This window comes from Brienomyrus brachyistius, chromosome 11 (assembly GCF_023856365.1).
Source record: "Brienomyrus brachyistius isolate T26 chromosome 11, BBRACH_0.4, whole genome shotgun sequence".
NCBI lineage: Eukaryota > Metazoa > Chordata > Actinopteri > Osteoglossiformes > Mormyridae > Brienomyrus > Brienomyrus brachyistius.
In genome coordinates this window covers 24831322-24857049 of record NC_064543.1, presented here as the reverse complement: position 1 = coordinate 24857049, position 25728 = coordinate 24831322, and the positions used below count along the sequence as shown (strand labels likewise).

General features: G+C 42.8%; 1 protein-coding gene across 10 annotated transcripts in view; it reads left to right on the top strand.

Annotated features, from left to right (window-relative positions):
* The window catches only part of LOC125704240 (liprin-alpha-1-like), a 61845-nt gene extending 36865 nt beyond the window's left edge, over window positions 1-24980 (top strand). Inside the window, exons 7-32 of one of the 10 annotated variants that reach the window (XM_048969657.1) lie at window positions 332-553; window positions 672-818; window positions 1644-1778; window positions 2646-2702; window positions 3309-3392; window positions 3747-3878; window positions 3966-4028; window positions 4310-4392; window positions 4477-4627; window positions 6073-6296; window positions 7672-7903; window positions 9806-9835; window positions 12040-12164; window positions 12292-12464; window positions 14387-14477; window positions 17097-17178; window positions 17419-17619; window positions 18412-18474; window positions 19121-19147; window positions 20602-20777; window positions 21124-21221; window positions 21717-21892; window positions 22616-22684; window positions 22802-22967; window positions 23341-23414; window positions 23727-24980. In XM_048969657.1, the coding sequence (XP_048825614.1) occupies window positions 332-553; window positions 672-818; window positions 1644-1778; window positions 2646-2702; window positions 3309-3392; window positions 3747-3878; window positions 3966-4028; window positions 4310-4392; window positions 4477-4627; window positions 6073-6296; window positions 7672-7903; window positions 9806-9835; window positions 12040-12164; window positions 12292-12464; window positions 14387-14477; window positions 17097-17178; window positions 17419-17619; window positions 18412-18474; window positions 19121-19147; window positions 20602-20777; window positions 21124-21221; window positions 21717-21892; window positions 22616-22684; window positions 22802-22967; window positions 23341-23399 (3066 nt within the window). In that variant the 3' untranslated portion in view covers window positions 23400-23414; window positions 23727-24980. Of the gene's footprint in view, window positions 1-331; window positions 554-671; window positions 819-1643; window positions 1779-2645; window positions 2703-3308; window positions 3393-3746; window positions 3879-3965; window positions 4029-4309; window positions 4393-4476; window positions 4628-6072; window positions 6297-7671; window positions 7904-8940; window positions 9061-9805; window positions 9836-12039; window positions 12165-12291; window positions 12465-14383; window positions 14478-17096; window positions 17179-17418; window positions 17620-18411; window positions 18475-19120; window positions 19148-20601; window positions 20778-21123; window positions 21222-21716; window positions 21893-22615; window positions 22685-22801; window positions 22968-23340; window positions 23415-23726 lie in introns of all 10 variants that reach the window. The other 9 variants (XM_048969653.1, XM_048969648.1, XM_048969654.1 and 6 more) reach the window with 9 other exon arrangements.
* Window positions 24981-25728: the final 748 nt, after the last annotated feature.

Genomic DNA, 25728 nt, shown 5'->3' with positions numbered 1-25728 from the left:
GGGTTGGGTATTCGAATGTGAGGGTTATTGTTTCACTTGCAGTAAAACTTTAGATGTGCATGAACTTCCGTGTTGATGGTTTTAATGGTTAAGTGCCCTCGGTAGTTGAAATGAGTGTTTAGCAATGTGAGCCGCACTGATGCATGTGAATTGCCATCTAGTGGCAGGAATGTAATTTTGACTACAAAATAAACGAAGGGCGGTTGTGGAACCTGGCAGAACAGAACATCTAGCAAGCAGCTGGGATTGTCTCCCTGTCTGGATATTGCATACTTCTGAAGCTCAGCCTTAAGATGCCACAAAATGGCTATGGGTTTGGTTCATTCTGCAGAGGTCATCAGATGGGTCTCTGAACCATGAGGAGGACCTGTCTAAGGTTGTGGAACTGCAGGAGGTCATCGACCGGCAGAACAAAGACCTTGGCCAGATGAAGGAGCGCCTATCAACACTCTCGAACCGGGTGGCAGAACTGGAGGAAGACCTGGATACTGCCCGCAAGGACCTCATCAAGTCAGAGGACATGAACACCAGGCTGCAGAGGGACCTTCGGGAGGTGAGCGGAAGTGGGTGAGGTGGCTAAGGGGAAAAGCATGATGTGAATGTCTCTGAAGAGGGTGTCTTTGCCCAGTATGCTGTATATGTAAGGGTCCGCTTTAAACATGACCTCCCAGTCCATGGCGCAGAAGGAGGACATGGAGGAGAGAATCACAACTCTAGAGAAACGCTACCTTGCCGCTCAACGTGAAGCTACATCTGTACATGACCTCAATGACAAACTGGAAAACGAAGTTGCCAACAAGGAGTCCGTCTTTCGCCAGGTGAGTGCCATCTGTCTTGCCCCCCCCCCCCCCATGTCTTAGAATGTCTGGAATGTAGAAATGAACGTTTTATTTTTTTGAGAATTCTGTTGCATGTTTCCATTTCGTCTCATTTTAAGCCGTGGGTCTGTCCTGCTGTCTCTTGCTGGTGGAAAGAGAAGCCAGCAGAAAACTGGATGACAGCTTCCTTTGACGACAGGAAACTCCTGTGGTGCTTTGGCAGGGACTTTGTGTGTCCGAGCCCAGATCAGCGGTGCGAGCGGCAGGCCTGAATGGGATGCCTCAAAGCCCTGTTTGTTTTTTGAGATGCGCTCAAAATCACACGAGTCCCAGCCTCTGAATGGTGTCAGACTTCCTACTCTTACTCATGCTGAAAGGCTCATTGTGGAAAAAGAGGTTTTCAAATAGTAAAAAAGAATACAAATCCTTATCATTTGTTTTTTTCTTCCACATGGAATTAGAAGCTGAATAGCCTCCTACTGCTTAAATAGTTTGTAGAATGCAATGTAGAGAGATTTTAGGTGCAAGTAGGTGATTTTACAAACTCTCTTTTCCCCTCCAGTGTGTGTATATAATATCACATTTTTATTTCAATCATCTGTACTAATGCTGATGGCATGGCATGGAGGGGTTGTGTGGAAAAAACTGATTTATTCATGAAATGTTCAGTGGCTGTAACAGAATTCTCTATGCCAGTACCCCCCCCCCCCCCCCCCACTCTCACACACACTGCGAGATGTGTGTGGGGTCGCCAGTGCAGAGTTGGTCATGTGCGATACGGGTGCAGCTCACTCATGGCTTTTAACTTGGTTCTTCCTTTGCCAGTCAGAAGATAGGAACCGGCAGCTGCAGGAAAGGCTTGAGCTAGCAGAGCAGAAGCTGCAGCAGACCATGAGGAAGGCAGAAACCTTGCCAGAGGTGGAGGCAGAGCTGGCCCAGAGGGTGGCAGCTCTCTCGAAGGTCAGTCACGTGTATCCCCAACTCCAGCTCTGTGTGTTTCATCTTTTATCTTTTTTTTTCTCACGTCACTGACCACAATAAGTGGTCAGAAGATGCACGGATGGGCATTGATATGTTTCTTAAATGCAGATGCTTCTGATTGGTGCCAACTGTTGGTAATTTGTTTTTAATTGCTAGGGTTTTTTCCTAAAATTTAACACCTTTATTTTGTTTTGGGGTAGATGTTTTTCCATGCATGTATATATCAGTACTTATATTCTAAGTTGAAAAGTAACAAAATGTATATTTCTTGAACGAGTAACTCTTTAGGTAAGTTAATGAAAAAAAAAACCACATTTTCATTCATTAATTTTTGTGATTTCAAATTCATTGCTGAGGCTTTATTACTAGCTGAAGCGTAAGGTGCATGTCTTTTAATGCAAATTCTGCGACTGGGTGTGTGGTGCAAGATATATGTATTTTTAGCAGTGACATGCCTAATGCATATGCTTTTTGTACTTAATTTTTGCCTTCCTTTCCAGATAATGACACTTTATGTAAATGCTGTAAAGTGCAGATCTGTTGACGCTGCCTGTTTTGATTGCATTTAGGCTGTGAAGGTGCGATTGACTGGCATTATGCTCAATGTTCTATCCTTTGTCCTATCAATTCTACAGTTGGGGGGGACGGACTCAAATTTTTTAAAAACGAGTTATGTATATTCTCGTCCCAGTCGGTATGTGTCTCTCCTCTGGTGCCCCCCCACCATGTAACTGTAATAACTGTGTGGTGTTCCTTTCTCTCTGCGGTCAGGTCTGTACTCTGTTTTCTACTAAACGGTGTCTGCCCTTCTCTCCATTGCTCTGCTGCACTCTCTGCTGTCTGTAGCCTCTCCAGTCTGTGTGTGCTGACTCTGGCCTTAAGGAAGCTAAGTTGCAGAGGAAGGTAGAGCACAGCTCAAAGCGCCTCGCTTCCTTGTTTCCTGTCGCTCCTACCCTCATTCCCTCCTACAGACATTTGCTAACTCATTTGCACAGAGGTCCAGGAAACAGCTGCTTGTATATTGGCCTCAGTATTATTTTATTATTAGTTATGGTGAATGGAAGCACCTCAGATGACAAAGGTTGGTAGAATTTTCTTCATCCCCTCCATTTCGAAATGGGGGTTGTGAAAGAATGGAGCACCAGGATAACATGGAAATACGTCACCACTCAGAAGATGAAGTCATTGGGGGGGGGGGGGGGGGGGGGTAAAGCCAAATGGACCTTCCTTTACCTCTGTCTCTTGTCCACTAATTCGGAGCCTTGGGCTGCTAAAACCCTGTGTCCTGCCAGGCTCCCCTTGTCCCTCTCCAGGTTTGTTTACTGTGCCAGTGTGTGTCTGAACTCGATACCCTGCTTCCTGGCGCATGATGCTTGTGGGCCAGTTCGACCTCCCTCCCTCCCTCCGTCTGTCTGTCTGTCTGTGTACATCAGTGTACATCCAGGAAAATGTACGTTTTCACATATGTGTGTGTGCGTGTGGAGGTCTGACTGCAGCCTGTTCCTGCAGGCTGAGGAGCGGCATGGAAACATCGAGGAGCGACTCAGGCAGATGGAGGCCCAGCTGGAGGAGAAGAACCAGGAATTGCTGAGGGTGAGGGTGTGTCCGTCAGTGTGTTCCCTGGAAGTCCATTTCATGGTGCTTTCAGATGCCATGCAGGAAGTAGCCATTCATTATGTAAATTAACTTTGTGTTTTTTTTTTTTTGTATGTGCACCTTTAAAACTATGCATTTTTATTTACAGAGCATAAAAGCTGCAGGCATGTTTTTAGCAACGACATCAGCGTAGGCCACACAGAAGTTTTTAGAGCGGGACTGTGTGTTTTTCCTGGAGAGAGATTAAGGACTTGACCCAAAATGCAGTTGTACCTGCTTCAAGTGCCTCTTGTACGTGTGTTTTTAAATGAGGCGTAAAACCAGCAGAAATGTTGCTTTTTTTACCCTCAGGCCCGTCAGAGAGAGAAGATGAATGAGGAGCATAACAAGCGCCTGTCTGAAACAGTGGACAGGCTGCTGTCGGAGTCTAATGAGAGGCTACAGCTCCATCTAAAGGAAAGAATGTCTGCTCTGGAAGACAAGGTGGGCTCATCCTGACATGCTGGGCTCGTGCTTTCTTTCTTGCCATTTTCACACTTTCTTTGTAAACTGTATTTTGCGTCTTGTCAGAACGCACTCATTCGAGATCTGGAGCATACAAAGAAGCTGATTGAAGAGGCTCACCGTGAGAAGGTTGGTGTTGCTCCCCGCGAACACCCCCAGCCCTCATTCATATTCATAATGCACAATAATTGTGCGCCCTATTATGAAGGCTGCTTTCTGTTACTTTTTTGCTGAGGGAAATTTAATATTGCTTACCAACATTTTCCTTTTTCGTACTCTTGTCTGTTGTATACGTGTTGTATTTATAGCATCTAACACTCTGGGATTTAAGGGTGTCAAACAAAATTAAAAATATAGACACACATACATACATACGTACGTACATAAAAATAAAAATAAACTGCTTTCAGGAGCAACTTCTTATCGAGATTGAGACCATGAGAGCAGAGAATGAACAGGGACGTAGCCGGAGCAACTCCCTGCTGCATCATGGGTAAGTGGCACATCAGCTGCTCTCACTTGCTGAGCTCTCCTGTATCGCCACCCCATCCTTTAACTCATTTGCTTCATGTTGCAGCCGCTCCCACCTGGTCAGCACCCCGGACTTCAGGTACCCGGTGTCTGCGTCCTCCATGATGGACAGCCACTCTGAGCACTATAGTGGTGCGCTGGTGCTGAGGCGGCCACAGAAGGGCCGGGTAGCCGCCCTCCGGGACGAGCCCTCCAAGGTGAGCTGCTGAGTGCTTCACCTGGGCTTTTTCTCACATGGTCTCTTTCGAAGGGTATAGGAGAAACTGATTAGTAAACGACACCAATTCTGAGTATGACCATGAATCAAATGGTGGTGGTTTACCTGTAATATCCCACCCCCCCCACATACACACAATATTCTGCCTGTGTTCATAATCTGTCATTTGTTATTATGACAAACACTTGAAATTTCCTAAAATATGGGGATGTGTTTGGTCTCTCATCCCCCTTATTTGCAGGTGTATGGTTAATCCTTTTCAGGGCTATCAGAAATCTTTTATTATCCCCTCATTTGTGTGTGTTTTTTTTTTTTTTTTTTTTTTTTTTTTGCTTCCACTTTGGAACCCAGAGGCATGTAAGTGGATGAGCGGAGATGGCGCCCGCGAATCCGCCAGCTCTGTGTGAGGACAGGGGTCATGCGTGTGCCTGTGTGCTTTTCACCAGCTCTGTGTGAGATGGCATGGATCGTGAGTGTGCCTGTGTGCTTTTCACCAGCCCTGTGTGAGATGGCATGGATCGTGAGTGTGCCTGTGTGCTTTTCACCAGCCCTGTGTGAGACGGCATGGATCGTGAGTGTGCCTGTGTGCTTTTCACCAGCTCTGTGTGAGATGGCATGGATCGTGAGTGTGCCTGTGTGCTTTTCACCAGCCCTGTGTGAGAAGGCATGGATCGTGAGTGTGCCTGTGTGCTTTTCACCAGCCCTGTGTGAGAAGGCATGGATCGTGAGTGTGCCTGTGTGCTTTTCACCAGCCCTGTGTGAGAAGGCATGGATCGTGAGTGTGCCTGTGTGCTTTTCACCAGCCCTGTGTTGAGAAGGCATGGATCGTGAGTGCGCCTGTGTGCTTTTCACCAGCCCTGTGTTGAGAAGGCATGGATCGTGTGTGCGCCTGTGTGCTTTTCACCAGCCCTGTGTGAGAAGGCATGGATCGTGAGTGTGCCTGTGTGCTTTTCACCAGCTCTGTGTGAGGACAGGGGTCATGCGTGTGCCTGTGTGCTTTTCACCAGCTCTGTGTGAGAAGGCATGGATTGTGTGTGCGCCTGTGTGCTTTTCACCAGCTCTGTGTGAGAAGGCATGGATTGTGAGTGTGCCTGTGTGCTTTTCACCAGCTCTGTGTGAGAAGGCATGGATTGTGTGTGCGCCTGTGTGCTTTTCACCAGCTCTGTGTAAGAAGGCATGGACAACCTCCCACATGTGTGCAGATATGCTGCTCACATCAGCAACCTTTGTACAGTGAAGTCTTGCCTCACTGTTTACAAACTGAGCCTTTTCCTGAGTTAGCTGATACAGCGTGATGACATTGCTCCTGCCATCAGCCGGCCCTTTTATCTTATTAAACGGGTCTCCTCAGTGCATGAACTTGCTGCAGTGTAGTTCATCGGCTGACTGTCTTGGACCTGACAGCGTGGCCCGTCTTCCTTGCAGGTCCAGACGCTGAACGAGCAGGAGTGGGAGCGTGTGCAGCAGGCCAACGTACTGGCCAACGTGGCACATGCCTTTGAGAGCGACATGGACATGTCTGACGTAGAGGACGATCGCGAGACCATCTTCAGCTCTGTGGACCTGTTGTCTCCTGCTGGCCAGGCTGATGCCCAAACCCTGGCTCTAATGCTGCAGGAACAGCTGGACGCCATCAACAATGAAATCAGGCAGGGCCCCCATCACCAGCTTTGCCTCATTTTCAACTTCATTTGCTTAGCTGGGTGGTATACCGGTTTTTTTATTATAGTTATGATTTGAGTTTTTCCTTATACCGCAATACTGGTTTACACAACGTTCGGAAATTTGCACAGCGAGAAACTGTAAGGGGGGGCCTTTTTCACTGCTGCACTGCTAAAAATGTACTGCGAAAGATCAGAAACGATTAGTATCTGATTAGATACTCATTTTCACCATTATTGATACCAACAGTGCGGTATTCGCCTCATTTGCCACACTTCACACAGCACCACTACAGCGCAGGTGCGCGTGCACACACGCACATACACACGCACAAGCACACGCTCGCGCAGCCCCTCCCTTCTCAATAGTCGCTGAACGCATTTGCGCTGGTTAACACACACATACCGGTTTGGCTGAACATGGCATATACTGCAGTTGAAGGAAAAAAAAAAAAAATTGAAAATGCTAAAGTGCCATTTGGAAGTATTTTGCAGACGAGCATGGAAAGGCTAAGGATGTCGATAAGCCTCTATGCAAACACTGCAACAAAGCTGTGGTGACAAAGTAAAATAACACGTCAAACTTAGACATCATTCGCGAGGTCAGTAAAGCACGCGTTCCAGCAATACTGAACTATTAAACACATCAAAAATGTTAACTTGGCCGGTGCACACCTTAATATTAGCTGTTTATCTATAAGCAGTTAGCTGACAAACACGTTTAGCCGTATGTTATCATTAAGGTAGCGGATAAGTGCAATGACTAATAATAAAATAATATAGTTCAGTGTTTCCTGTAGGTTTATAGCTGGGGGGGCAGCCGGACAGCGACAGGATTCATGCTGTTCATGTTTCTTTTTAATGACAGCAATCAATATAACAACTGAACTAAACATCAGAACATTTTTTTTAATGCCGCAACATCTTTTGAAAGGCAGATATTCTGGTTAAAGTAAAAAGACGTCAGTGATGTGGTGGTATTTTTGCAGTTTAAAATCTAAGACATTTATTAAACAAGGATATGCTGAATTTATACACATTAACTTTTGGGCACCACGATATTTCAGACATGGTACTAATCTGCTTATGAAACTCTGGGCGTAAGTAAAAGTCTGTATAGTACTGAAAAGCTGGCGTCTGGACAAATTTTTACACCAGTCATCTAAAGGCCTGGTAATTATGGCGTATGTACCATTTAATCGTGCAGCCCTACCTAAATGGGTATTAGATTTTTTCAAAATTGAATCTCTAAGAAAGCAGGCACTTGAAATGATTCAAAGGGAGGCTGTGTAGTTAATAGCTGCTAAATGGTTTCAAGCTGTTTTTGGATGTTCTGTAGCAAACGGGTCACTTTTTCCTCTAGGATGATCCAGGAGGAGAAGGAGAGCACCACACAGCGGGCAGAGGAGATTGAGAGTCGGGTCGGCAGCGGCGACAACTTGGGAGGGCGATTTCGCTCACTCAGCTCCCTCCATCCATCCTTTGCGGGGTCCTCTCAGGCTGGCTCCTCACCCCCGGGATCTGGTCACTCCACCCCATGCCGTATGCCCCGCAGCCCCAACCGGGAGGTTGACCGAATGGGCGTCATGACCCTGGTGAGGCACATTTCACATTCTGTATAATCCAACTCCCCTTTTATCTTTGCCATATTGTTAGCTTGTTTTGGTGCATTTTGCCAGCCTAGCATTTAGCATGTTAGCTGCATGTGCTCTAGTATTATAATTAGGGGTGTAAAAATGCATCAGTGCATCATGATGAATTGATTAAGGTGACAAATCAGTTGCATTAATCTGCAACAGTAGATTTGCTTATTAATTTTTGGGCACAAAATCCTTGAAGATAGCTCTATGTTATGTATTCTCATACTGCAGGTTGATACACAATGTAGCAGTGCTGCATGCAGCTTTCGAAGATGCAGGATGGCAGGGGAAGGCTCGTTAATATTCATAAAAATTATCATCTTTGTGCTGTGATGCTTTTGGGAAGCACCCCTCTTGTAGCGCAAAAAGTGTCAAAAATTTGGTAGTTGTAGTAGTAATGGTCAGCATTTTGAGGCAACTAACTAGCTAAGTAAAAAGTGACTAGCTCTAGTTGTGTGTGTATAAATTTCTTAACATCGGTATTGGCTGATATTTGTTCAAAAAAAAAAAATAAAAAATCAAGATATCACCATTGGTCCAATATGTCACTCTTGCCCCATATTGCTAGCCGGTATTAAACATATTGACCAAAGCTAAACACATAACTGCTAAAATCATGGAGATGATTGGATTGAATTAAGAGCCATTTTCTGTAGTGGCAAACGAGATTTTGTCTGTTCGTTCACCGCTTATAAGAGGTCTGAAAGTAATGGCCACGATTTATAGATTGATATTCCATTTTCCACAGAATTATAAATATTGTAACATCATTTCGCTAATCTGCGCCGGCAAGCTCAGCAAATTTCACCACTTGCATTGGGTCATACCTTGAATTGTAATCGAATGCCTTGGGGCTAACGATTTACACCCCTAATTAAAATCATTGTCTTAATTTGGCAGTTTGTCATTCATTACTGTTTTTGTTAGACATTGTGTTTCTCTGGTTATGACTGAACCTCTAGCCCACATTAACACGTTTTTGTGTCCCCCAGCACTCCTGCTATGATCCATATGTTACTGAGACCTCCCCCTCACATCAGACTGTAGCTTACCTGCCATATTCCTCCGCTAGCTCCGCCCCTCCATATAGCAATGCACCGTGCTACATCAAGGTACTGGCTAGTTCCCCCAGTGTACTGCTCAAGTCTGCGGCCCTATTCACACCAGTGAGCGTGAAGCTGTTTCCGCGATCTCAGTGCACCAGCCTCTAATAGATGAGCGAGAGTCTCCTGCTGACACTCACTTGCTGTGGTCACCTGTGCTTTTGCCTTCCATGTATAAACCCTGATCTTTCTCTCAATTCTCTCTCGGCGTGCACAACCTCTCTGGCCTCCATGCCCATATTTTTATTTTTTTTTTTTGGTAAAGGAAACAAGCTATTAAAGTATCAGATAAGCTCCTTCCAAAAAAAGCCACTTTTGAAAATATTTACATTGGAAATACCAGACCCAAATGATCCTATAACGGTCTGTTTACCGCTCTGTGGTGCCCCCCCCCCCCCCCATTTTGAGTGTACCACAGTGCCCCAGCCAGCTCAGACTTGTGAGCCATGTCATAGTGGTTGGTGTGAATATGGCCCCAGAGTTGAAGTCGCTGATGACAGCCACACGCTGCCTGCTAGTCCTGTGTGCTCGGTGTGCCTCCCACCTCTCCTCTGTGGCAATCAGCTGCATGCCACAGCACCTCTCTCCTCAGGTTTCCTGCTCTTAAGGCAGCCGTGGATGTTGGCTGCTGGCTGCTTCCTTTGGCCCTGTCTCCCCCACCCCCCGTCCAGTCAGTGGGCTGGCGCTGCATCTTGCTAAATGCTGTTAACTCTTCTGCTTCCCTCCTGACCTCTTCCTATCATGCTTCCAACAGCCTAGTGATTTACGGAAACACCGCAGGAAGGTAATTGCAAGAAATAATCTTTGGCCAACAGGGACAATTACAGTATTTTGTGTAATGTAGTATATATTTTTTTTTAACTACTACTAAAAGTTAAGATTTCAAGAAATGGCTCGAGACTCAATTTAGTAGTCATTTAGTAGATAAATGAATGTATTTATTTGTTATACCGGGCTGTGCACTTACTTTGATTTGCCTGTAGCATTATTTTTATTTCGTTCAGCAAATAAACAGTAATTTGAAGTGCTTGTCCATGAAGTTATTAAAGAATATGTTTGAAACCATAGTGTATTGCACTAAGTGTGCTGCACTAACTATACCTCACAAAAAATGTTGCACATGGCAAAAGTCATTTTGTTTACATTCCAATCAAATGAGAACAGTGTAACAGTTCAGTGCCAGTTTTAAGGTTATGGAAAATGCTGCTCCAGTAGGGCAGCTAACATAGGCTCTTACCCTTTGGCTGTATTATTGCATGTTTCTCTTTGTCTCCTCCTTTGCCCCAGACATGTTAATATACAGTGTCCTCCATACTGTCTGGGACAGAGACACTTTTCCATGATTTACGCCATGAACAATTCAGACATGATTAACGTGCACATTCCAGACTTGGTTATTTGTATACCTTTCACCATGTAGAAATTACAAAACATTTTATACATAGTCCCCCTCGTTGCAGGGCAGTATGATATTTGGGACATTTGGCTTCACAGCTGTTTGATTAGTCTGGTGTGTTTCATTGCTTCATTAGTGCAGGGATAAGATACTTAGGCTTGCTTCTCCCATTTAGAGTCTGTAGTTGCCATTGTTCAACATGAGAAGAGCTTTGCCAGTGAAAGTCAAAGAAGCTATTATGAGGATTGCAAAATCAACAGTCTGGAATATCATCAAGAAGAAAGAATGCACTGGTGAGCTCAGTAATCGCAGAGGGACTGATAGGCCCAGGAGGACCTCCACTGCTGATGGCAGAAGAATCCTCACTATAGTAAATCCCCAAATGCCTGTCCAACGGATCAGAAAGTCTTCTGGAGGCCAGTGTCTCTTTGTCAGATTATCTGCAGAAGACTTCATGAACAGAAATACAGTGGCTACGCTGCAAGATGCAAACCACTAGTTAACCAAAAAACAGAATAGTCAGATTGCAGTTTGTGAAAAACTACTTATAGGAACCTGCAGAATTCTGGAAAAGGTCTCTATGAACCGACGAGACCAAGATTAACCTGTATCAGAATGATGACAGTATGAAAGTGTGGAGAAGAAAAGGACCCATCCAAGATCCAAAGCATACCAGCTCATCTGTTAAACATGGTGGTGCGGGTGTTATGCCTAGTGCATGTGTGGCTGCCACACTTACCTTCATTGATGATGTAACTGCTGTTGGTAGTCGCACAATGAATTCTATGAAGTACAGAAACATGCTCAAGTTACAGAAAATGCCTCAAACGTCTTTGGCAGGGCTACATCCTGCCTGAAGATAATGATCCCAAACATGCTCCTGAAGCAACACGAGAGTCTTTCAGAGCTAAAAAAAGGAAAATTCTTGAATGGCCAAGCCAGTCACCCAATTTAAATCCAATTAAGCATGCCTTCCATATACCAAAGAGGAAACTTAAAGGGACAAGTCCCCAAAACAAGCAGAAGCTGAAGGTGGCTGCAATAGTCTTGGCAGAGCATCACCAGATAGGATGCTCAGCATCTGATGTCTATGAATCTCAAACTGCAAGTAGTCCTTGCATGTAAGTGATATGCAACAAAGTACTAAATATTACTGCTTTAATATGCACACCATTGCTATGTTCAAAACATTATGGTACCCTAAAATATGTACACTATATATAAAAGTGCTGTCATTTTCACATGTTGAAACTGAACTTGTGAAACTTTTTGTATTAGAATCTGGAACGTGCACTTTAAGCATGTCTTGTTTGATTTGAAATTTTAAGCTGTGGAGTAGAGGGTAAATCAAAGGAAAATATGTCTTTGTCCCAAACGTTACAGGGCTCTACGTTTCCAGCAGAAATGTTCTACAGCAAAAAGTTTTTGAATGTTGCGATTTAAATTCTGCTTTTAGAACAAATAACGGTACAACTTCTGACTTATAACAACCTGCCCCCCTCTGTTGAATCTTCCCGCAGTGTCCTGCCATATACTTGTGGCTCCAATCCCTAATACAGCGTTAATGTTGCCATCATTGCCCTTGTGTTCAGTCTTCGCAGGATGACAAAGCTACAATAAAATGTGAGACCTCTCCTCCTTCAACCCCCCGGTCCATTCGTCTCCATGGGGGGAGCATTCATGCTGCCAGTCATGAAGACCTCAGGGATATCAGAAGGTATTCTAGTAACTGGCTGCTCAGACATGACTGTGACCTACATATCATGATGCAGGTGCTTCAGGCTGTGCATCAGAACATGCTGTTGCTGAGCGCCATTAGCAGTCTCACTGTTTCTGCTGTGCAGTGCTGCCAGCCTTGCCGATGGCCAGGGCAGTAATCCCAGTAGCAGCAACAGCAGCCAAGACTCTCTGAACAAGGCTACCAAGAAGAAGAGCATCAAGTCATCTATCGGGAGGCTTTTTGGAAAAAAGGAAAAGGGCAGACCAGGCCCCCTTGGCAAAGATGGCTCCAGCCAAGGTTGGTGCTATGCATTGCTGCTGCTCTAATAATATACAGCTTCTCTATCAAACTGCTGTCTAGAATTTCCCTCGTGGGACCATTGATCTGTAATGTAAAAGTACTGTAAAGATTTGAAGTATTTAATGTTCTTCAGTATACACTATGAAATATGTGCCAAAGGTATATGGACACCAGCTTATCCAAAATCTTATTCTAAAACCAAGGGTATTAATATTGTTGCTGTAACAGCCTGTACTCTTATGGGTAGTCTTTCCTTTAGATGTTGGAACATTGGTGGTGGCATTTGCTGCCATTAAGTTTGGGTGATCATATCCTTTTCGGTGAGCTTGTGCGGCTTACCGCTTTGCATCTGAATTTGCTTACAGACATTTTCACTTCACAACGATTTCACTTGTGGTTGACCAGGGCAGAACTTGGGAGAACTGACTTGTTGGAAAGATGGCATACTGTAATAGTGCGAAGTAACTTCTTCCATATGACCACCCATTCTACTGCCATTGTCTTGCTGGGGATTGCATAGCTCTATGGTCAATTGTATTCCCTGGACAGGGAGACTGCCACACACTCGTCTCTCGTCAGTGCAATAACTCAAAATATTTGATGGCCAGATTTAATAAATACTCTGCCCGGCCAAAAAAAAAATCGCCATATGAATTTTTGGATTTTTTTATTGGACCACCTTTAGCTTTGATTTATGGGGCACATTTTTCATGGCATTGTTTCCACAGGCTTATGCAACATCTCACCCTTTTATTTTCATCCAGATTTGCATTCATTTCTCACTGAGATCCTGTATTGACAAGTGAGTTGAATCACTCCATAAAGCCTCCTTTATCACACCCCAAAGATCTTCAATGAGGTTAAGGTCACAACTCTGTGGTGACTAAGTAATATGTGAAAATGACTCCTCATGCTCCCTGAACCACCCTTTGGCAATTCAAACCTAATGAATCTTGGCATTCTTGTAATAATGATCCAGTCATTGGCTTTTAAGTAATTGCTGATATAAATTCAAATAGTGACTGCCTGGGCAGTGTTTGTTGCAGGTCGAATAAATAACATTTTGTGGTGTTTGAGTGGTGTGATTCTGAAAAGCATGTACAGCGAGAGCCTTTACGGAAACAGAAGTGGATACAGGCAATAGAGAGAACGTAATGAGTCATACATACTCTGAAAACAACTTTTTTTTGGTTCAACGTTTTGCACGAACTTAATCCAGAACTGCTGAAAATAAATTCTAAAAACGAAGTAAAGATTAACCTTTGCTTTCACTTTGCCTACATAGTATTTCTTTTCCATTCTTTTTTTGAAACCGGTGGAAATGTGGGCAGGTTCTCAAAAGGCACCAAGCAGGAATCAGCAGCAGCACTGCCTCTGTTGGTGGAAATGGGGCAAAAGCGAGGCTGATTAGAGATTTTTGCGGAGGGGGAGAGTGTCGGTTAGGCTTGGGCGGTATTATTTTCGGTTAACCACCGTATTTTCGATTTTGTGAATTTTTTTGTGAGGGACCTGTAAATAGCATTAATTTTGAAAATACCGTATAACATTTATACTGCCGAAGCCTAGTGTGGGGAGTTGGAGAGAGAGGAACAGAGGTGTGGAAGGAGTAGTGATATGATTATATTTGATTGGAGGAGACATTGCAGCCTGGGGAATACATTGTTGTCATGCCTTTGTACAGACAGCATCGAGTTATACGCCTCTTTCAGTCTTTGGTATTTCAGCAATTCCTCTAACTGCTCCTATTCTTATGTGTGTCCACGTACTTTTGGCCATATAGTATCTCTAACCATCAATTCATCTGCACTTTAATTCATGTATTGATCTAAGGTGGCATTTCAAATTACATGTGTCTGTTTTAAAACAAGCTAAGGCTTTACTGAAGCAACACCAGCTAGCAATGTGATCTCTTCCAGCAGGTACGCCTGATGCTGAGAACTCGCCATCAGATGCCTTAAGCCTTGGCAAGCTGGGCAACCAGGGGGAGAAGAACAGGAAGCTACAGAAAAAGTATGTATCCCAGCTCCTGCCCTGCATGTTGTGATTACCACACAGCATGCGGCACTGGGATTGCCAGCTGCGTGTCAGGCTAACCCTTGTGCTTTCTGTCATGGTCCCACCCTGCACAGACTTTTATTTTATTGGTTTAAATATCACATTGGATAGTGGTAAACATCTGTTATTGCTGTAATCATTAATCCATTCATCACATCAGTCATCTCTGTGTTCTTTTAGCGGTGTTTCTATTTCTTTTACACTCATTTAATAAAGTTCTTCATTTAAACTGCTTTATTATTAATAAGCCGACAGTAGTTCCCATCTTGGGAAGTTTAACCCATTTACTTACCAGTCTAGTTTCATGACCACTACATTTCCTGATTTTATTTATTGATTTATTTTTGTATTTATATTTTAACTCACCAGTACTTAATGTCGTATAAGTATGCTAGTCTCCTTTTAGCCATTTTTTTCCTTGCTTCAGCCATTTAGTTTTTATTTTGTTGAATTTTGTTTCTTCTTTCCCTTTATTTTACTCCATTTTCATATCATAGTCCAAAAACTGGGTAAGTTCGTTTTGGTTTTGCTTCATCTCGCCTTAACTTTATAGCTGCTGTTTCTCTCCATTCTCTCTGCTTCAGAATGTCTTTTGGCATGTCATGCTCTTGTAGTTTCTCAAGGTCTCAAACATTCATCTTTCCAGTTTACTTAAATGTACACAAAACATGGTTTCTGCTTTTGAGTTTGTGATGCATGCATCTCGACACTGTAGTTTGAAACCAAAGACTTGTGGGCCCTTTCTGTTCATTATCAGGTAGCAGCAAATTGTCCAATTTTTTGCGTCTCAAAGATGCCAGGACTGACATCTATACTTGCGTGCACCCTGTTTATGAATGTACCATTTTACTAACACTTAACTGGGTTCTGCAATGCAGATTCTCAAAACTGGACATGGGGAATCTAGTTTGTTCTTGCTGATATTAGAGTAACATTTGTTTGGTTTTTCATTTGACTACTGTTGGTTTTGTAATGTATGTACTGTATAATTGTATGGGAAGTTTCAAAATCTAACCTACAGATTGAGATTCCCAGTGACCAAGTTTTAAGATTTTTTCTTTATTGATTTCACTTTGGGCTGGAGTTTCCTGGAATTTCTGCTGTTACAAAGCATGCGAATGACTGCATCAGGGACATTGATTGCATTATCGTGCAACATTTTAACGTGTATAGTGCCTTGTGTGTTGCTGCAGGCTTTGCTGTCATGCTGGGGATGTTACTGAAAAGTTGCTGGGTCACTGTATTAATATTGTGGTTACAGTAGGTGGAGAGGAATAACAAAATCAATGATTTAGACAGACTATCACCTTCACCTGCACGGTATCACTTATCCGAAGTATCTCTGATATTTGTTAGTGTCTAGAAAGCCGTTCAATAGTGACGATGACATACATGAGAAATTGCACCTTATTATTTTTAACAAATGTCCATCCATGGCCTCCGTTAAATTATGTACAAAATATAGATTCAGAAGTCTTTAGGGGGTCTTCAGGCTTGCATTGTTGACACAGCGACATTGTCCTTCGTGCGGGTGGGGCTGTGCTGTACGGGCACCTCTGACTGGAATTAGTTAGTTGAGGTGCACCAATCCCACTTTTTCAGTGCTGATATGATCCTGATACCTGAACAGAGGGTATTGGACAATATAAGTACCAATCTGATACCAGAACCTTTTTTTTTTTTAAAACTAGTAAATGCAAATTGGAAAAACGTGTCAAAGCTTTGTCGGTTATGTTACTGGAAACATACGTAACATACTGCTCCACTTCGTTTATACATTTTGTTTTAAGCATTTTCAAGGCATTTGCAGTTCAATCTGAATATCTTCCAAGCAAGTATACACAAGCGGAAACTGCTTAAGATGCCCCACAGCTTTTTTTTCCACTGTAAGCGTCACTTATACTTCATTGGAATAGCAGCCTTTCGTTTTCCAAAACTGTGGTGTGTGCACAAAACAGCCCAAGCTAGTGACTCCCAAAGTAAACAATACTTCCTTTCGTTTGTATATAATACTTTTGGATTGAATACATTTTTGATTGCTTTGCAAACATGCAAGTCACATTTGCTTTCGTCAACCTTTTATCAGATGTTCTTGCGCTCCTCCTGCAAAGGGTATGTACATGATGTCACAGCAGGCAGAAGTCAACGCGTTCACACCCACTGACTGGCAAAAAAACGTTGCAGCGTTGGAGTTCAGCCTGTATGCCGTGAAATCCAAAATGGGAAAGAGCTGTCATGCGTTTGATTGTACAAATTGATTTAACAAGAAGACTTTTTACAGACTGCCAAAAACTAGATAACTGAGTCATGCATAGCCGATACCCAATACGATCCTGACTGTCAGATCGGAGGCACCTCTTAGTCAGCTGGCCAGGTGGACTGTTTGGTGTTAGCTTGAATTCTTGGAGTTTCCAGGGCTTTGCATTTGCATTTCCTGTATGTTTTTTGTGTCAATTGGGTTGAATTAGGTTGAATGTGGTTGATAACTAAAAGTCACCAAATGCTGACTGAGCTGTCACCTCCAAAAACTGCCTGCTCACCTTGTTGGTCGTTTTGTGCACCATATTGTGGCAGGCATGAACTGCTAGAAGAGGCACGCAGACAGGGTCTGCCGTTTGCCCAGTGGGACGGCCCTACAGTGGTGGTCTGGCTGGAGGTAAGTCCACAATCCTCTGTCCCATTCTGGATCCTGGACATCTTCATGTGGTCTTTTGGTGAATCTGATAAATTCATTGACTTTTTTCATTTTGTCTATAAAAAATATTTTAATATTTTTATAAATAAATTGAAGTATTTTCACTATATTATGAAGCATTACATACAGCACTTTTGGGCCACATTTACAGTGTAGTTGAGGTTGTGAAGTTGACCAGCGGTGCTCTGATGGTCTCCTCAGCTGTGGGTGGGCATGCCCGCCTGGTACGTGGCCGCCTGCCGTGCCAACGTGAAGAGCGGCGCCATCATGTCAGCACTATCGGACACGGAGATCCAGCGCGAGATCGGCATCAGCAACCCACTGCACCGGCTCAAGCTGCGGCTGGCCATCCAGGAGATCATGTCCCTGACCAGCCCATCGGCGCCCCCTACATCCCGCACGGTACGTCTCTGCTCAGGCTCTGCCAGTCAGCACTGGCACAGAGATGCATGCACCAGAGCTGACTCGCGTGGCAGTGTGTGCTCTCTGGGGCCATAATGCAGCTCAAGCAGCCCAATTACCAGCTGCCGTTTAGGAAGTTGTCTGTGTTGTTGGACTGGAAAAGGCCTGATTTAGTTACATGTCTTCTTGACCTGCGCAGAACTGTGTGTTTCTCCAAACACCCCTGCTGGAATTTGTAGCCTTTGCCCTCCCTTGGTCTTCCCAGCTGCTGCTGGCTCTCACCACATGCCCGCACTGGTCAGGGAGCAGTAGGCTGCTTCACGGTGTACAGTACATGTTAATCTGCTGTGGCTAATGTAAGACCTAAGGAGGGTAAGGTGCCTTCACAATATACCTCTGTGAAGATTAGTATTGATTCTAAGACTTTTGACTGCCATTGAAACTCCCCAGACTAAATTCTTGAAGATGGATGTGGGTGTTTTCATTTAAAACACTGACTCTTTCTCTTTTCCACTGGTTGGCTCATGCGTGTTCCTGCATTAACATTCAAGCTCACTTCTGACTGCATGATGATGATTCTGCTGCTCTCCTCTGCAAATTATTGATTAAAAGTAATCACTTACTCTCCTATAAGGCTGGAATCCAGTACAAAATGCACAAATATGCCTGTGCTTTGCTACTCAGTAATGACATTTTTGTGCTTTTATTCTGCCATCCTTACCATTTTTCCCTCCCCCCTTCCCCCCTTACACTGTTTGTGCTTGCCATTCTTTCTGGGGGTCATGTGATTAGCCCACGGGCAATATATGGGTCACGCACGAAGAGATGGAGAGCCTCGCAGCCACGCCACAGACGGTTAGTCATCCAATAAGATCACTGCCGGATTAAATATACCACTGCTTTCTTGTGAGTCTGTCTCGTGTGTGTGTGTGTGTGTGTGTGCGTGTCAGCAAGATAATGCATATAGTTTCATTATACTTACAGCAACAAATAAATTGGAAACTTTAAAAATAAATCAGGCATCCCTGGCTTGAGTTGCAGCTAAAAGGCAGTTCTTTCAGGAAATATATATGTCACATGACTGATTTGCAGTCTGTGATGTCAGTAATTAGTAACACTGAAAAAAAATTCAGTACATTTATTTTTCAACTATGATGTGTGTTACCATATATTCTACCATACATTCATCCATACCTACTTCAACGTATATTAATCATGGGGTCCTTCAGGGTCTTCAGGACTCAGCCTTCAAACCCCTGTCATTACTGTTAATCCTGAATCGGATTTAAGTGCCGGTCCTTTCCAGAGCAGTCAAAACAGTCGAGTGGATGAGATTTAAAATTTTAGACATAGTTTTCCTGACCTTGCCTGATTATTGCTTGTAGTGCATTGTTTGTGTGTATGCTAACACAATACACTTTAATTTCACCTCCTACCCACTAACACTTTTGTTTTTTTGTGTTTTCTTCTCTTTTGAACTGCTAACACATGTTAACATCAGGAGGATGAGGAGGGCAGCTGGGCCCAGGTTTGCATATTTCTGCTAATTGGTCTCTCCCATAATCCTTATTTCCACTAAACCTTTCAGAAAAGCTCTATGTGCTCCTCTCTGAAAAGCTATTTTCAGTAGGGTACTGCCTGTACCCAAAAAGTAAAACAGGTATGTTTGCCCTGGGCTGATGGCCTGAATCCTGCCCTCTGACACTATAATCATTTTATACAATGTCTTTATGTGGAAATATGTTGTATCTAAAACCCCCTGCATATGTCAGTTTTTGCATACATGTTAAGCTTTAGTAGTTGAATGGTTTTAAGTTTTTGCCCATCTCAGCTGTGGCATTGTGGCAGTATAACCGCATTATGAGATGGAGGGTACGAACATGTCCCTACCAATACTGTGGAAGTGCCATGGGTGTTAAGGGGCTGGGAGTTTGGGGCTGATTTGGTTCCTACCTGTGTTGAAACCAAACCTACACCCTTGCATGTAGCCCGCAAACCTTGTGTTAAATGGCTGTCCTTGATGCCTATGGTAACCGGCAGACCCGGACTGTGTTGTTGGGTCTGCTTTCAACGAGCACTGCCTTCAGCGCAAACACCATACCTCTCTACTTCAGTCTTGGTGAGTCCTGACACCTCTGTGTGGAAGGCTCCACCCCACAGGTGCTTTGTGGGCCCTTCTGCCAGTAGTGTCGGCTGATCTGGCCCTGTCATGGTCATGGGTGAGAGGCGATTCGGCTGTGTGCTGCAGGACCTGGCCAGAGACCAGAGCTCCACTTAGGCCCCTGTAGACACCATCTGATGGCAGCAGATGCCACCAGACTGGCCAGCCTCCCCTCCTCTGTGTGTCCTGCGGAGATCGGGGACCTAGACCCTGCATGACTAATGTCAGCTCACTTTTTCCCCATTGCTGTAGGCCAGGAATTTTTACACTCTGTGCAAACGTTCTGTTGACATTCAAAGGGCGCTATAATTGAATTCAGATGAAATACGTACAAGTAGCATTTCCTGTCCCCCTACCGTGAATTATATTCTGAATGGTCAACAATTTAAATCCACATGAATTTTGCTTAATCAGCTGAAATAGAACTGCTTTTGTTTAACAGCTGTCACTAAAGCCCCCCTTTGTCTGCCCTCTCGTTCTGGGCTTTAACTGCTGACATCTGTACCACAGCAGTTTCTGGACAAGGTGGTCTTTTCTAAAGAGGAAAATAGAAATTGGCTTCCATACTCTTACCACTTGTCAATGTTCACTTGCAGGCAGTGGATTAGCAAATCTGTGCTGTTTATTTTAAAATTGTCACTCTTGCTTCCTCCGTTGCCTCTTAGATATATGTCAAATTTGTTTTGTAACATTCACAGCCCTTTCCAAATAAAATTAGCTTGCGATTTGAAATAATTGCTGGTTTTTGTGACCGTTGACCACGTAGCACTAGCCTGTGTTGACCTGGAATGCCCAGCAGTTACAGTGACCCTTGTGCACAGACCTTGGCATACGGGGACATGAACCACGAGTGGATTGGCAACGAGTGGCTGCCCAGCCTGGGCCTGCCGCAGTACCGCAGCTATTTCATGGAGTGCCTGGTGGACGCCCGCATGCTGGACCACCTCACCAAAAAGGACCTGCGCGGCCAGCTCAAAATGGTGGATAGCTTTCACAGGTACTGCCTGCCTGCCTGCGTCATCTTCTACCCATGATCCCTTGCAACAGTTTATCTGAGCTTTAGTATGCTTAAGGTTTGACGTGGTGGCTTGACTCTTGGCTCGCAAATGCTATCATGTACCTGCAAATGTTTTACATTCACCATGCAGGTGGATGGAGGTATAGCCTCCAGAATATAAATAGACCTAGGTATAGACTAGGTAAACAAAAGTCCAAGAGGAAAAGTCATTTGAGTTTTTTTCTTTTTAAACTGCAAATGTAGGTAATGAAGCCCCTTGGATATAAACGTTTGCACCTGACAGTTTCTGCCATTTACAGAACAAATTTCCTGTCTTTCATTCTAGAAATAGCTTCCAGTGTGGCGTCATGTGTTTGCGGCGGCTGAATTACGATAAGAACGAACTGCAGAGAAGGCGGGAGGACTCCCCAACAGAGGTTAAAGGTACTGACAGGGCCACTCCCCCCTCAAACTTTCCGTAATTTTTCGTAAGTTCTCCGAATCTTTATTAGTGCAAACTACACCCTGGTCCAGTGTCTTGCACAGTTTGAATATTTAACTAAAACCTGCTAATGTGAATGAAGGTGATATCGGGTAAACTTAATTTTCTAAATGTGCACCTAAATGGATTTTCTTTATTTGTTTTGATTTACTTTAAATTTTAGTTTTTATTAGTAGGTTGCAGTACTATTGACAGAGACTTTTTATTTAAGACGGTCATACGTTGCTCAGTAAACTACTGTGCAATAAAGAAAAAAGAAGAAATTTGCCTTGCCAAGAACAGCAAGTATAAAGTATAATAAAGTATTTTATACATACCAAGACACAGTTCAAGGTAGTTAAATTGGAGCCTAGATGTCATGTCTGAAGGTAATAGAGGACTGGCTCTCATCTAGTGTGGAAAGCAGGTGTAGTAGACTGTCGGCAATACTGTTTCAGATGTACTGGTGTGGACCAATGACCGGGTCATTAACTGGGTTCAGTCCATCGGGCTGAAAGAGTATGCAGATAACCTGCTGGAGAGCGGAGTGCATGGAGCCCTGTTTGCCTTAGAGGAGACCTTCGACCACAATGCCCTGGCTCTGCTGCTGCAGATCCCCACCCAGAACACGCAGGTACCTAGCATGTCAAAGCACTTTGACTTCCTTTCAATTGTATGATGGGTATCCCCATGAATTTTATGAAAGGTGCTGTAGTAGTAGCTGACACTTGCAGGAATAATTGATAACGTTGTTCTACTAATCCTGGAAATTATTATTCAGGCAGAATGGCCTTATTCATGCTCATCTGATTTATCTATTAAATCAGCAACTGACTTTATTAACAATTACCTTTATCTACTGGTGTATCTAGTTTTGATCAACTGACATCCACATTTGCTTGCTTTAAAAATTTCAGGTGAAGAATGATTTCTATGAAACAAGGCCAGTTTTCTGCTGAAAATAATAATCGGCTTTTGTGACAAGGGTGGCTTTGGGGTTGTGTGTTGGAATGTAACCGTGTCATAAATGTCTTGTAGCGTGGCTGCCTGTTGTAAGATTGGGTAATGAAGTTGGGCTATCTCCAGTCTAGACATTTCCTATCTGAGCCTGGAAGTAGGATGTGGAAGAAATTTTTGTTCCCCTTCATATGAGTGGAATGATGATGAAATAGCTAAGTGACTTGGTGTTTTTTTTCCCCCAGGTGTTTGGCGTTGTTTGTGATTTGCTGCCATATTGATTGACGGTTGTGTCAGACCCAAATGCGAATGACTGAAGGCAATACAGGGTTCAAAATTAATCACATATCGGAGTGTAAAAAGTCTAAAGATTAGTCTTTCATTTTTCTCTTCTTTCCAGGCAAGAGCTCTTCTAGAGAGAGAATATAACAACATTTTGGTCCTGGGTACCGAACGAAGACTAGATGAGGTGATCTGAATGTAGCCCTTCCTGGTTGTTTTTATAATTATATAAAAGATTCTAAACAGACTTAACTTCATTTTGTAACACATTTATTCTGGCATTGACATGCCTGTCTCCCTTCAGGACGATGACAAGAACTTCAGGCGGGCACCTTCTTGGAGGAAGAAATTTAGACCCAAAGATGTTCGGGGGATGTCAGTAGGATCAGCTGAAACGCTTCCAGCCAACTTCAGGGTCACCAATACTATGTCTTCACCATCTATGCAGCCAAAAAAGATGCCGATGGACGGTATGAAGAGCCTCTTAGTACAAACATTGCATGGGTTACTGTCTGACACTTTGAAGTAAGGTGATCTTTAACTGCATTCATTTATTTAGCAAAATTCCTGTTAGTCCAATGTTCTTCATTGACTTTTTTGCTGTGGTTTTATATTAAATCTTTCTGACCATTGCTAAGAACCTCAGCAAGGCTAAATTCATATCAAGAAGCTGCTGTGTGCAGTATGTATTGAGCTGAATGGCCACGATTTGTGTTCAGAGTTGCTGCTGTTGTCGCTCGACAATTAGTTGGTCTAAGTTTTTCTGACGTCGCTTAATGCGTGTTGCTAACTTGTGACTAACTGCATGTTATGCATGTTGTTCATGTGGATCCTGCCAAACAGGAAACATAACTGGGCAACAAAGGTTGGATTCTGCTACAGTAAGAACTTACTCCTGTTAACACACCTCAGCCACGGTAAGTCGAAAAGAAACTGATTCCACTCTGCAAATATTCTATAGCTGTTACTTAGAAACTAAACTATTTTTTGAAGTGAGGAGTTTGTAACTAACTGTCTGAATTGTAAGTGTTAAGCTACTTCCTAAATGGTGAAATGGTACCTTTTTAAGTTTGATATGACTGTATATCACTAATTCATTGAATAGACCATAGGTGGACATGGTTAATTAATAACCCAGTCTGCTAAGTGTCATCATATGTGCTGTAAATGTGGCTTTTATAATATTGGAAGTGCATGTACTAATCATTCTTCCTTTTTCCCCCTTCTAGTTTATCCACATTATTTCTATAGGTAATTATGCAGCACAAATCCAGTTGAAGTCAATATTCACAGAATCAGGAAGGAACCATCAACGTTAAGAGGACTTTTTAAAATATTTTATTACAGAGTATAATTATCAATTACTGCAAATCTCTTGGTCTATGCTAAAGAAAATAGTTTATTTATGTAAACTGATGGGACATTTTATGAAATTTTATTTGCTTTTTTCTTTCAAATTCTTTTACCCTTAAATGTAAACTACTTCAGATATAACTGAATGTATCATAAATCTGAATATTGTATATGTACCTACAGACCTTATCTAGTCTTTATTTCTTATTCTGTATTTTACAATGTCCTTGATGAAACCATGAAATTTAAGCTAAATTGACTAATTCACGTCCCTGCCTATTTTAAATCAAGACAGCTGTTAGGTCAATAATTTGGCCAATCTGTCTCTGACCAGCAGGCTGGGGTAAACATGACTTTTGTTTTGGGATTTTAGGCAGAGTCATGGTTGCTTTGGCCAAGAACAGATGACTTGTTTTTATTATTTTTTTTTTTATTTTGCTTTGTTAAAATGGAGATACCAAAACGAAATATTTGAAAAAGCCATAAATAGTGAGGATGAGGGCTCACTATGGAGGAATTGCCTGGCTAATGGGCCTTAGAGAATCAATTCTCTGAGCAAATAACAGAACTCCATTCCTTCCTCCTCTTCCTTGGGAACACATGTGGAAGCAAGCTGACGTGACTTTCTTCTTCGCTGAAGGACCAATTCCACTGTGGCCTTGTTTCAAATGGCATATTTGAAGACAGCATTGTTTCTTCAAAACTTTTGAATGCATTGTATGAAGACTTTAAGCCTTATTTTTAATTCATTATTTATTCTTGTCTTATAGCAGTTGCCATTTTATTATATATATATATATATATATATATATATATATAGTGATGGCTGGAGTGTTTCTGAATATTTTCAGCTGATGTTAAATGATGGTTTCTCAATTTGTTAGGCAATGTTGAGAAATCATTCTTAAGGTTTTCTCACCTGTATGTTTGTCTCTGTGATCTAAACATTTATGCACAATTCAAATCATCTTACTGTCATATTTGTGTTCTGTTTCTTTTAGATCTCATGATCTTGTAACAAGCAATGTACAGTACTTCAACTTTTTATCACAGTATTATTTATTGCTTACTTTCAATAAAATACTGAAACTTATTTTCCACTGCCAATAAAAAGACTAAGTCTTTGTTTTAAAAAAAAAAAACTGGTCTTTCATGTTATTATATACTTAAGTGTTTGACATATAATTGTGAGACTATAGTATTATTATAAATTTCTTTTTCATTAACTGAAATGCTTCATTAGTTTCTGTTGTTACTTTTCACATGCAGGTTTGATGAAGTTTGATTTGTAAGGGAAGTGCAAATGTCAGTGTACTCAAAAGGAAACGGGCGTTGAAATTTGAGATCCATATTTCATTTTACCTTGCATTACTAAGGTATCTGGCCAATTTTGATTTAGTTGTCTTTTTTTATAAAGTAAAGAAAGTCTAGGTTGATAAGTGGCTGTGGAAAATTGATGGAATTATCAAACATGGGTTCGCAAGTAGTTTGCATCACCCTGGATTCCCAATTCACCTACTGCATGTTTTTGGCTTAGAGTAAACCCACTGAAAGCGAGTGAACCCCACATTCAGTGAGGGTGGGATTTCACCCACCAGTACTGAAGATAATGGCAGTCGTACTCAGTGTCTAAGCACATTACTCCTGAAAACCTTTGCTCTTTGATTTGTTACTGACATGGAAGGGTGACCCTTTATTGTTTCTTCACACAGACTCACACACAGAGCCGAGTTTTTATATATACTGTCTATGTAGTTGACTTCTTTTGTATGTTGTTCAGCTCTTGTATGTACTATTTACTTTGTATTTGTAGTTGTATCGGTATGCGCTGTGTCAGCTGCACTCGGAGGTGCTCCGGGCTTCACCGAAGGACGGCGC